A 13,470-nucleotide genomic window follows, 5' to 3' on the forward strand; every position below is an offset into this window, starting at 1 on the left:
TTTCGAAGTTACAAATATCTTCATGCAGCTTGAGACTGAGATTATTGCATCTTATTTGGAGTCTCACTTTTATCAGTTGAGATTGTTTCATTGGATTGGGGAGGGGTATTTGGTTTTTCTATAAGGTTGATCACAAAATGTTCTTCTTAAACCAGTGTGTACTTAAAACTATATTTTGTGTTTCTGGGAAGACTGTAATGTTATGTTTGACTTCGTAATAGGCACAGAAAAAGTACGGCAAGCTCAGGACTGCAAGGACCTCCATGTTGTAAATCCCGATTGGCTGTGGAGCTGCCTGGAGCGCTGGGACAAGGTTGAAGAACAGCTCTTTCCCTTGAAGGATGACTACATCAAAACACACAGGTAACTGGGAACCTGGCAAAGCAGGGGCCATGAAAATAGGTTATTCATACAATTACACTAATTTGTTAATGCAGCTATAAAATTGGTTTCTGACATTCAGAATCATAGAATGCTTTGGGTTGGAAGGGACCTTTAGAGGTCATCTAGCCCAACTCCCCTGCAGTGAGCAGGGACAGCTTTAACTGGATCAGGTTGCTCAGAGCCCCATCCAACCTGACCTTGAATGTTTCTAGGGATGGGGCCTCCACTACCTCTCTGGGCAACCTGTTCCAGTGCTTCACCACCCTCATTGTAAAAAAATTTCTTCCTTATATCCAGTCTAAATCAATTCTTCTGTAGTTTAAAACCATTATTCCTTGTCCTGTCACAAGAGGCCTTGCTATGAAGAATGTCCCCATCCTTCCTGTAGGCCCCCTTTTAAGTATTGAAAGGCCACAATAAGGTCTCCCTGCAGCCTTCTCTTCTCCAGGCTGAACAACCTCAACTCCTTCAGCCTGTCCTCGTAGGAGAAGTGTTCCAGCCCTCAGATCATTTTTGTGGCCCTCCTCTGGACCCGCCTCAACAGTTCCATGTTCTTCTAGTGCTGAGGGCTCCAGAGCTGGACGCAGTACTCCAGGTGAGGTCTCACCAGAGCAGAGTAGAGGGGCAGAATCACCTCCCTCGACCAGCTGGCCACGCTGCTTTTGTTGCAGCCCAGGATATGGTTGGCTTTCTGGGCTGCAAGCACACATTGTTGGCTTATGTCCAGTTTTTCATCCCCCAATACCCCTAAGTCCTTTTCCGCAGGGCTGCTCTCAATGCCTTCGTCTCCCAGCCTGTGTGCAATGCTTACAGATTTTATGAAAGAACCCTCCATTTTTGTCAATTTCTACGCTGCTTAAACTGAAGACTGTTAAGGGATCGGGAGGCAGTTCAGCAGCTAGTAGAATCTGGAGAAACCTGTGGTACTAGTAGTTTCTTTAGCAGTTGTCATGTTAGCCATCTTCAGCTGGAGCAGTTGACCTTGTCGGTTCATCCAGACTAACACAGGGAATGCCACCAAGGCACAGAATCATTCATTCTGCCAAAGGAATTAAAAAATGTACATACTCCCACAACATGGAAAATTGGTTAAGTATGGCATGTTTTTCTGAGACTTGGTAGTGAGGAGGAAGAGAGAAAAGAAAAATACAGCAGAAAAATCTGAGGGGTTGAAAGGCTTGAAGGTAGAAGCAAAAACTGGAAGAAAGGAAGTAGTGAGAGAACAGGATGTTTTTGGCATAAGAAAAAGTGTTGAAGGAGAAAGTGTTAAAAATAATCAGTGCACTAGGATGACAGCAAATAGAAGGGACAGCCAAAAACTTTATTAACACAGAGGAAGTCACAGGTCTATTAAGAACAATCCCCTTTAGGAAAGTGCCCTGGCTAAAATAACTCATGACAAGGTACTGTAGAGCCAGTTTCTGCTCCTTGACTTGTTATCTGTTTGGATAGACTCACATTAATAGCATCTTGCAAGCCTAATGGAGGACCTTGCCTTCTATGTTTAGACAGGAAGGGGCATAGTGTATTGGGTTTTCTGTATTAAACTTGTAGTGATGTGATTGACTGAATAGGCTAGAGATTTGCTTTCTGCTTAAAAAATGCTAGCACTTTGAGGGCAGAATGTGCATGTGTAAAGTCCTCATAGACACCAGAGACACTACAAAAGTAGAAATGGCTGGAAATGAGATCACTTATCAAATGGCAGACTAGGTAGAGACCCAGCATCTCTAAAACTTAGGAAAGAAATTGTTGTGGTTTAGCCCCAACCAGCAGCTAAGCACCACACAGCACTCTCTCAGTCCTCCTGCCCCGGTGGGACGGGGGAGAGAATCGGAAGAATAAACACTTCTGGGTTGAGATAAGAACAGTTTAATAATTGAAGTAAAATAGTAGTACTAGTAATAACAATATAATAATAACAGTAATAATAATATACAAAGCAAGTGATGCACAATGCAGGTGCTCGCCACCCGCCAACTGATACCCAGACAGGCCCTGAGCAGCGATTGCTGCTCCCTGGCCAACTCCCCCCAGCTTATATACTGAGCATGATGTCATATGGTATGGAATAGCCCTTTGGTCAGTTTGGATCAACTCTCCTGGCTGTGCCTGCTCCCAGTTTCTTGTGTACCTGGCAGAGCATGGGAAGCTGAAATGTTTTTGACTAGTGTAAGCACTACCTAGCAACAACTAAAACATCAGTGTGTTATCAACATTATTCTCATACTAAATCCAAAACACAGCACTATACCTGCTACTAGGAAGAAAATTAACTCTATCCCAGCCGAAACCAGGACAGAGATGTAGCCTATTATGGCTTGACTAGAATACTTTGTTTTTAAAAAGTGCTATCAGACTTTTTTAATCAAACTTTGGAATATTAGTATGGGATGTTTAACTTGTCTCAGATGCCTGATACTGCCAAGTTCTCAGTAGAAATCTGGACATCGACTTTTAAGTATCATTTTTTGATGTCTAGATGAGTGTTGGTCTTTCTACCTTTCTTAATTTACTCTCTCATTTTGTTGAAACACAATTATAATTTTTCCTCCTTCTATGTTTCAAATACAGTATACCTTAACTTCATACTTTCCCTCACCCCCCCCAACTTCACTCAATAAGACATCTGTCTTAATGCAAATACTTCTACTTTATTAACCCAACATGTGCGCTTATGAACTAGGTGAGGGATGAACTCTGAGAAAATATTTGCATATAAAATGAGCTTAATAATAGCAGAAAAGAATAAGTATACTTGGAATTGGTTGACCTTATGTATTGATCCTACAAGACTACTTCAGAAACGTCCATGAAAGCGTATGGTAAAAACTCCAGTTTTGTGGCACTTCTAATATTTGTTGCAATATAATTTAATTGTTTTTTTCTGTAGTGTCAGTTTCATGGTGCATAACACGCTGTTTTTATTTGATTTTTTTAAATTATTCAATTTGCTTCCTTTTTTTTGTGGCACTTCGTTATAATTGAATAGTATGCCATAATGGTGATTTCTGCAGACTGATCTCTGAATGTTTCTGCCAATGCTTCTAAAATTTTGTTTTAAAATGCAGCAGGGTGATCATAGGCAGCTTAGTATTTTAACAAATGAGTTTGGATGACTTGCAAATTACTACCGTGTGTTTATTTTCTCTCAGAGCCAAGCTGGATAGCAAATGCTAAGATGTGCTACAACAGCATGCTTTTCTATTTGCTTTTCTCTTTGTTGCACGTATATGCAGGTTATTGTGCTACTCTAGTTGTGCAGTTTTTACTACCTGGAAGCAATTTCAGTAACTTTGAATGTTAAGAAACTTTTTAAAGCACACTTAATTTTTTAATAATGTAAATATGACATTTTCTGTGTCTTTGCATTTTTCTGTTTTAAATTTAGTGAGACTTTAATGGGCGTGAAGGAGAAGAAATGTTTCTTCAGAAATCTTCCGAACCATTTTTTTCCCCACTTTCTCCTTTGGAAAAAAGGAATGCTCATTTTTTACATTCTGGTTAGATAGCTTATTTAAATTTCTAACACAATTTTTTCTGAACTTCATCCAACAGAGAGAACAGCCCTGCCACGTTTCCTGATACACACAGCACATTTCAGACAGCTTTGTTTCACCCAACACCTATCCATCCAAAGTCTCAACCTGGTCCTGAAGTTCGGCTTTATGATCCTAACACTGGAAAGCTAATCAGGAAAGGTGCTCAGACCTCTGGCCAGTCGATGTACATCCAGTCTCCAGCTCCTCCCATCACCTTACCAGTCCACGGCGAACACTCATCCTTCAGGTACCTAAAGCATAGCTAAGAGTCACTTCAACTATCTTTTCAGATGCTGTAGTAAATTTAACTCTTGTTATCTTTGCATTTGATCAAATTGTTATCCTTGCTCTACTTTGCTTCCTAAAAAGCCAAGGAAATGAGTGAATTGTTAACTGAAGTGAAATCGGGATGCTCTAATTCCAGATGCTTTTTGTGCCTCACTTAAGTGCAACTAGAAACCTCAAAACGAATAAATGCAGTGTGTAGTTTATGCACTAAAGAATATTAGAATAGGCTGCCTCACTTCAGTGATGAGTTAATGTTTTTTAATGAGTCTTAGAATACTGGATTGTTTTTTTGTCTATAAAATATCTGATAGCATTTGGCTTTTGTTTATAAAATTTTCCTCTTCACCTAATTCCTTAGCATGGGACACTAGCTTTCTGTTTTGTTTTGAGGAATATCAGAAGTGGTGGAAGAGGCGTGTAGCTAACTGAGTATTACTGAATAAGGCCCTATGACTGAGTGCTAGTTAATAATCCTTAGATCACTAAATCAAGATACTAAAGCAGCGGGAGGAAGAAGAGGTAGCCTGCTTTTTGAAGGACAAAGGCTAGCACCTGGACTTTGTCAAAATTTGTGGATTTGGTTAAGCTACAAAAACAACAGTTGTCTCTTAAGGATGCATAAAATACCTGAAGTTCATCCCCAAGTAGCTATGTAAAAAATTTAACTTTCTAGAATGCTAACAAGTTTAGCAAGGCTTGTTGACTTCGGTGGTAAAGAAGTATCCAGTTGAAGGCAAAGCTTTTCTCTTTGTAATATGTGATCAGAGTTCCTTTGTACAATGTGAACAGAGTATAGCAGTTGTTAGAAAGCAATTCCATTTTCCAAGCAACTACAAAAATACAAAGCACAATTATAGATGCACACAGTTTTCTCCCTTTCTTCTCCCTCCCCTGCCACTTTTACAGTGTATCACTTGTAATGGTTTTGTATGTTAGTGTAGCTTGTTATGTTGCTACTGTCTTCCTGTTGCTAAATTATTTCAACCTATTTTTTTTCAATTGTCATCTTTTTATAGGCTTTTTCTTATTTCAGCTTCCTTGTTTCTGTCAATACGGGTTTTTTGAGTCTCTTGCTTGTGAAGACACCTTGTTTTCAGTTCCTTTTTAACTGTGTCTTTAAAGTATGTATTTTACTTTACTGTGACATGTTAAATGAACAGGAAAAACTTTAATCAAGACGCAGCATGTATCCAGAGGAGCTGAAAGGCTTTTGGTTTTGTTTGTCAGTTATTGTTGAAAGGAATTTGTCTAGAAATAGAGCTGGGAATCTTGTGTGTGTATATAATTGTCATGACACTTCTAAGATGCTTCAATACGATGGTTTATATTGATACTAATGCATCATTCAGTGCTTTTAAAAGAAATAGGTTTTGATGTTTGTTCTACCTTCATCAGCAACTTAAGAGTGATGTCCACACCTAAGCCTATTTTTCTTTAATGCAGAGGTGCTTCTTCACTTGAACATCTTGCAGAAAAGAAGAGAAACTCTTAGTTGAGTTTCTGAGAGGCCCAGACAGGTTTTGGGGGTGGAGTGAGGCTGTATCTACTTTCTACTCTCATTTTATTTCACTCTAAGCATTTTTTTGACTATCAATGCTCAGGGTTGAGATGCTTTAAACCTAGGAAAGTTAATCCAATTACTCACTGCTGCAACTTCACCTCATAACTAAGCAGCTGTAGGAAAAGAGATTAGCATAAGATATATGCTAGGAAACAGTATTTTCGTCATCATTTCCTGTTGATTCGGTTCTAGTGGTAAAATTAGTGACCTGTAAACACTGATCTCTTAATTGGGGCATGTCTATATTCTTCAGAGCAGTTCTGCTGTCTTCAATTAAGATGGTGAGGAGTGTCTTAGTAAAGTCTAGGAGGAAAACAGTGCAGTGATCAAATACCACTTTAAGTACTTTTAATGGATAGGAAGTACAGTGCAGGCAGAGCATGAAGGCTGTAAAGAAGTAACAAAAAGCTGAATAGGAACAGCTTTGCTGTGTTTTGACTGAGCAAGAGCTGAGGTAGAAGTACTGTATCATCGCTTTGCTTTATCTTAATGCATACATCAATGATAGCTTTTAAAAAAAGCTTCACATATATTTTAAAAACTGATGTGATACTTGACTTTAGAGAAAGTGACCTTAGTGCAGTGATTTCTTGGTAGAGGGCAATGTATTTTGTGTCCTAACAGACCATGTGCTCATATGTTCACCTTCTACAGAAAGATGAGAGTATTTGTAACTAAGCCATTGAATTTAAGCAGAGTTAGATAAAGCTGTTAACACTCACAACTGTTCCTGTTCTGGGTCGATGTAGTCAAAGCCTCCAATAATCTTCTTTGATAGTTTCTAAAAACTTTCTGAATTTCAGACAGTATGCAACAAAATTGCAGTGCTGTGAGAGGAAACCCCTAGGGAGATGGTAGCCACATGTGGTATAGGAATAGTACTCAGTCTCTTACTGTGAGAATAGACCTTAGAAGATAACCTCTTGCAAGGCTGGTTACTGAAAAGGGTTTCAAGTTATCCGAGTACCATTTCATAAGAACTGTTTCAGTTCTCTTTATTTTTTATTTTGGGTTCATCATTTTTAGTTTCTTTCTGGGATTCAACCTGAAACAATTTAAAATAGGATATGATTAGCTTAAATATCTACACGCAATTTGCAGTGAAACTGTCACCAGTGAATTACAGATGGTTCGGTTAATTTGGTCAAAGTTTCGTGTGACAGGCATAGATCTTGCTGCTGTGCTCAGCTCTGTGAGAACTGAACACCTGCTTTTTGTCACAGGTGTTGCAGCCTGAGGTGACAAAGGGTTTGCAGCTGTACTAGAAGGGAAGGGAATGCAGTGCTGCTTGGTGGCTGCTGGTGGCCAGCAGGAGCTCTTCTCTGTCTGAGAACAGGAAGGATTCCTCTTTCAAAATAACCTGCATGTCAGAGCTTTGACAGTCTGTATGTATCGCAACAATTTGCATTTTCATATGGAAACAGTATTCTACAAATATTACAGTAAGCACTGAAGTTGTAACAGGTCATGGGATGTGTAATGTAGTGTTCAAAAAAAAGTGCAAATGCTAATGGCATCTTGAACTAGAACAAAGAAAAATAATATTATGAGTTAAATTATAGTGAATGCTAATAACACACTAACACATGAAGCAAGGCTTAAAATATGGATATAACTTACATGTGAGAAGTTAAAAGTGGCACTCTGGTTTTAAATAATGCTGAGATGCACCAAATGGTTTGAAAAGGTGTGTCAAGCAGATGTTGGTGGCTGAAGCAATTCTTTAAGATTCATACAGATTAATTTCACTTATAAAAAATTTTGTGTCTTAATTTTCATGCTCATTGTTACAATTTTCCCTATCTAATGTGATCAGTCTTGTTAGGACAAAAAATTTGAAGTACCAAATTGAAATCATCAATGGAATTTATTTTTAACATTTTCTATCTGATAATGCTACTTTAGCTTTTGCCCTGATGCTGTATCAATGAAAGTGTTAAGATGCTTGTTACTTCCACATATGTTGAACCCACCCTGTATGCGGTGAGTTCTAGCACATGTGCATGTCCTTGTGCGTGTAAGACTGGCAAACGCCAGCCAACCTGTGCAGGGTTGAATATGGTGTTAGTTTTGAAAAAGTACTCATGAATCTCATCTGATGAGAAATAAATGTAAATTCTTGCATTTGTATGTCTTTAAATTTTAATCAACGTAACAAGCAGCTGAAAATGTAAAGTCTGAAAAATGATAAAATAAAAATGTTTATTACAAACCCTAAAGAAGTCTTTGTTTTATATTGCTTTTTGGAATGCTTTGGTGAGAAGTGCCAGTGTTTCTTATCTAGTAGCAGTTGGAAAATACTGGGGGGGGGGGAATCTGACAAAAGCCTTTAGAAGCTGTTAATACAGTTATTTTACAGTTAATATTTGTGTATAATGTGGTCAAGGATGATCTTACGTTTTATTCTTGGGGAGGGTGTTTAGTTTTTTTAACAATGATGGAGTCTTCAAGACTAACCTGAGACTTGTAATATTTCTGCATATTAATCCTTCGGAGTAAAGAAGTTCATAGCTATGCCTAGTCTTGGATGCAGTATCTCCAGAATTAAACTGTCAATACAGTTATTTAATAATGATGCAAAATAATTCCTGCCACTGGTTGAGGTGAGGGTGATGTTCTATAGTGTTCAAATAAAGAATATAAATAAGAATACAATGATACAGAAGCTGCAAAAGGAAGAGTTCTCACTGTCATCAGTATGATAACATGTTCTTAAATATACTAGATTTACTAGTCCAAGAAAATCTGCTTGGCTGCCTGCTACATATAACTTGTGTATAATTCTTGGCATGGTCAAGCTTATAATGTTTTTAATGCAGTTGTGTAAGATGCTTATACCTTTTGTTTTGTCATTCTCTGTTTTACTAAGAATGTAAATAGCATCACCACCTTTCTCTTGGCTGGGTTACCTATTAAAAAGACATGGAAATCATATTTTAAAAGATCTTTTTGGAAAATATAATGGAATGCTGTATTTTTTTCCCTCTGTTACCTATGAAAATTATTGTCTGAGAGGAGCTTAATAGCAAAAGAAAACTGTGCAGTCTTGTAAAATAGAAAAAATTTAGTGGAGGGAAAAGAACCCAAAACAACTCTTAAGCTGTGATGAAAATCTCTAACAGAAAAACAATTTGGTTAGTTCATTTCCATAACATCTAAATCAATGTTTTGGCTTCATAGGAAATTCCAGTGTGCAGAAATGACAGACTTCAAAGGGGAATATTTCTGCTCTGTTGCTGAGTAGTGGTGAGCTGATGGGGGGTCTTCTGCAGCAGGTAGTTCTGGGTAGCACAGCAATGGCTTGGCTTTCTTCGGCTGCCACCCCCAATTCAAAAAACGAATTTGCATATCCTGCACCTATCCATGGGATCTGAGAGGAGAGAGATGTGTATTTAGGAAAAAACAGCCCTCAAAATGAGCTCGATTGACAGCTTCGTGTGGCTTTTAGATTTCATACATTCTGGGATTGAAGTACTGATGTACAAAAAAAATCTTGATATTTAGATGGCCTTCTTAAGAAGCTGTCAAGTTCATGAGAAGAGGAATGATTTTGTAGAACCTTATCTGTGACTGGATTTACATAGTTTAATGATGGCTTTTCTGGGTGCAGCTGCTTATCTAAAGCTGTTTCTTGAAAAGCCAGGCTTGACAAGAAGCAGCCATCCTGTGCTGAAACTCTTGTCAGCAGTGACCACACTGTACCCTTTCTTCATCACCACTACCCTCAGAAACAGCTTGATGATGTCTCACCTGGTAGTTACAACTTGAAACAGCTTGTGATTTCAAATGTGGTTGCTTTTGTACTTGCTTGTGGTAATCACTCTTCACACACAAATCCTGTGACTAAGATAAATAAGTTGTGATCCATGAGCTTTATGACCTGAGATCTTTGAATAGGATTCAGGTTGATGCTGAGCTGCTGTAATGTGTTCCAGGAGGCTAGTGTGACAGCCCAATATTCACAGTTAAACTGTATTGTGTAGTGGTTTTAGCTTCTCCAAGTCTTTAATAGTTAAGTAATATTCACAGGGAAAAAAGTTACCCAAGAAAGGTAGAGGTCTCCTGCTGTTGTTCTAGATGCAGTCTGTCTTCATTAGTATTATAAAGCAATTCCCATGAAGTTAGATTGTTTTATCCATTTTTATTAACATTTTGACATTTCTTTCTGTATCTGTGTGTTCTGGTTAATTACAGTAACTAACAAGGTAATAAAATACAAACTGAGAGAAAATGCTACCATATTTAAATACACTAGCCCAAAAGAAATATGGTCTGTTTTGCATCTCATCCAGGCTTAGCATCTGGGAAATGCTTGAAGATTGAGGCTGCAAAAATGAGCTTTTTACTTGCAAACCTCTTGTCTGTGAGGTTGAGAAATAAAAAGGTATATTTTGAGACTCAAGAATACAAGCATAACATGGATCAGGAAAAATGTATTAGAATGTAAGGTGTAAAAGAATGATACACCACTGAAACTGTGATGTAAAAGAACAAATGCATCAAGTAACAGGCGAACTCCACTTGAGCACAACCCTTAAAATACTTTAAGGGCAATGTGTCTGCAGCTACTGGAAGTCTTGGCTTCAAGAAGGGTTTGATGGTTACTTACAAGAACAATGGGAAGGCAGGAGAGCGAGTACCTTGTCAAAGGCAGAATAAGAACTTAAGCCATCAGACTGGAAAAAAAAAACAATTGTTGGGAGACTTGATCTTTCTTCTGTTGATGAACACAGAACTCTATTAACCAAAGTCATAGATGTTCAGCAGTCATAAATTGTTTATAGGGTTTTATTTCTAGACAAGCTGTAAATCAAGTAAATCTTTCTTATGTGGGACCCCTGAAATTTTTCAGAGTTGTTCAACCACATCAGCAGCAGATGTTCGAAGAAGACCTACCAGCGAGTGAAAATGAAGAGCAGCCTGGTCCATCTAAGCGGAAACGCCAGCCAAGTATGTCTGAGACAATGCCCCTGTACACCCTATGTAAAGAGGATTTAGAGAGTATGGATAAAGAGGTGAGCTTAACTAATTCTGACAGGTTTCTAACATAATGATTGTTAGTTATGCATAGCAGTTTTAACTTCTGTTAAATTATGCATCTATGTGAACTGACCTTGTATGCCACTACAGCAACTCGAAATAAAAAGTAAATCTTCACGTGATCTGGACAAAATCAGTGGTGGGATGGGAGAAGAGAGGTCTGTGAATGTAAAAGGCACAGGCTGTAGAGAAGATCAGAGAGCCAAAGGGGAGCATGGGGCCTCATTATCTGTAGATGTGTAATTGCAGTGCTGTTAAATCATAGCTATCACGGTTCTGCAGATGAAGGGAGCTTTCTGTTAGAGTGAACTCTACGTTTTTCATACAAAAACATGGCTTTTGAAATTCATTGTGAACCCCTAGCAGCTGCTTCTTTTTTACTTATCCTTGTGTGTGCTTTCTTTAAATGAGCCACTATTTTACATAATACTGAATGACATATAGAGGAAAAACTACCTATCATTCCACACCGTGTTTTCATGAATTTATTACACTGTCTGTGCCTTTACTATAAAACCTAGTGACCTTGGAGCTTAAACTCATCTTTGGGCTTAGATTATTCACTGGGCTGGGGACAGGAGTGTATAACTCGCCAGCTTCTGGCAATAAGTTGATTACAAGGTTCTAGCCATAACAGACCTCAAGAGTTATCTTCAGAAAATATAATAACAGCGTGGAAAGAAGGAAAGTGTGTATTTCACCAAGGAAAGAATGAGTTTATGTATACAGCATAGTATAATTTTGATATATGTAGAAGGGTCCTGGAGGAACTTTGAGCTCGTATTCTAGGAAAAGGTCCAACAATTTTCAACCACTGTGATGATCTAATCTGAATTTTAGATAAGCACAAGCTTTTAACTTTACCTGGTAACTCAGAGTTGATGACTTCTGATTTATTTTGCTTTTTGTTCCAAAGTATTTTGCCCATTTGATCTCAGACTTTCACAGAGAATAGTATTTCTTCTTGTGATGATGCCAGTCCCTGAATCCATCTGTCTCTTCCTTCTGTGTTGTCAGTGGTACTTAAAGCAAATTGTTATTATGTGTTGGTTTTATGTTTTGGTGTACTAACATTTTTCTAATGATGTGGCTTTTAGAAAATATTAATGAATTGCTTTTGTAATGTGTGCACCGTGCCAAAAGAAAGTGTGCATGTTTTCCAGAATTACTGCATAAAATATTTATTGTTCTGTTTTTAAAGATACTAGATACTATTTAGGGACCTTGTTAAAAATCTGAATCTTCTGGCACTGTTCGTTTTGTGATTGATTGCTCTCTATGCTGCTACAGTTAGACCAAAGAAATTGAAGGTTTTCTACCTATCCTACAAATATAAACATCTTAAATTGCAGTTATTTGTTTTTAAATTTTGTTTTACTCAAACAGCACATTTTGTTTAGAAACTAGACTACATGAACTTCAGAACAAGTGAAGCCCAAATCCCAATGGATTTTTTTTTCATAGTTGACTTAGCTTTGGTTCCAAGGGTATGATTTGAGGTTTTCCAAAAGGTTTCCCTTCTACCAGTCTCTGTTCCCACCCCGTCTTATTAAATTTACATTTCTCTGATTCTCAGGTGGCTGAACCAGTAGAAACTCTTCATTTGTTTTTTGTGGGGGGTGTATGTTTTGGTTTTGTTTGGTGGGGAAGGGGGGTGGGAGTTTCTGGTATTGTAGCTCCCCAACATGGTTTGATCAAGGATCAAACATTAGCACTGATGTGGAAAAGGGGGCACAGAGGACGTATATTGGGGAGGTTGAACTGGATGTGGTAGTGCCAGCAGGTCATCATCTCCTGGCAGCTGACTATAGAGACAGCCAAGGGAGACTAACCTTTGTGGACTAGCCTTGTGACTGCTAGCATCACCTTGGTAAAGATAAGGTATTCATGTACAAGAAATGTAATATAAGTAATAAAACAGGATTTTATGGGATTGTGTGGGAGTACATTTATGGGGGAGGACATGCGGTAACATAGTCCATAAATTATAAAAGTTTAGCGGAGCATACACAGGAGATTCTGCTGTCAGGAACATTATCAAATAAAGTGAAAATAAGCTTGCTAAGCATTGCCTGTTGCTGCTCAGTTTACTCTGATGACACTGACTGGTTTGACTTCCACAGAAATGTGTTTGCTGCCATCTCATTCTTTATCAAAACATGTTAAAAGGGTAAGAACCTTTCTTCAGTCATGTCATTAAGAGGTGTGAAATTCCTGTTTTCTACCACAAAAATGCTTTTGCTTCATTTGTATCCATTCTAGTGGCTACGCCAGCCACAAGATCTACAGCTGATTGCAGGCCACCTTGGTGGAGCAATGGAGTCTGTTTCAGTCACAATGGTGATGTCTTGTTCCACAACTACAAGTGCTAATGTTGAGACTGTTGGGGTTAGGAGTACGTGGTCCAAGAAGAGTGAAAGCAAGTTACGATGTGACTTTGCTGCAGTGTAAGCCAACCCACGTCTCAATTGCTGTGTTCCTGCCCCTGAGCCACTGTTGATAATCATGGGACCATACAGCAAGACAGTTCAGGGAGCTGGTTTGGTCAGCAAAGATCACTTTCCAGCTTAATCTTCATCATTACCAGCTTCCTGAAATAACTCACAATTGCCACTGCACGAGTGCTAGTGCCAGGAGCAGGCAGAAGATGGGAAG

General features: G+C 38.5%; 1 protein-coding gene across 1 annotated transcript in view; it reads left to right on the forward strand.

Annotated features, from left to right (window-relative positions):
* The window catches only part of CTDP1 (CTD phosphatase subunit 1), a 126,969-nt gene that overhangs the window by 42,209 nt on the left and 71,290 nt on the right, over positions 1 to 13,470 (forward strand). Inside the window, exons 9-11 of the mRNA XM_075704704.1 lie at positions 222 to 363; positions 3,943 to 4,173; positions 10,628 to 10,790. Coding sequence (XP_075560819.1) covers positions 222 to 363; positions 3,943 to 4,173; positions 10,628 to 10,790 — 536 coding nt within the window. The remainder of the gene's footprint in view (positions 1 to 221; positions 364 to 3,942; positions 4,174 to 10,627; positions 10,791 to 13,470) is intronic.

Source organism: Pelecanus crispus, chromosome 2, assembly GCF_030463565.1.
Source record: "Pelecanus crispus isolate bPelCri1 chromosome 2, bPelCri1.pri, whole genome shotgun sequence".
NCBI classification, from domain to species: domain Eukaryota; kingdom Metazoa; phylum Chordata; class Aves; order Pelecaniformes; family Pelecanidae; genus Pelecanus; species Pelecanus crispus.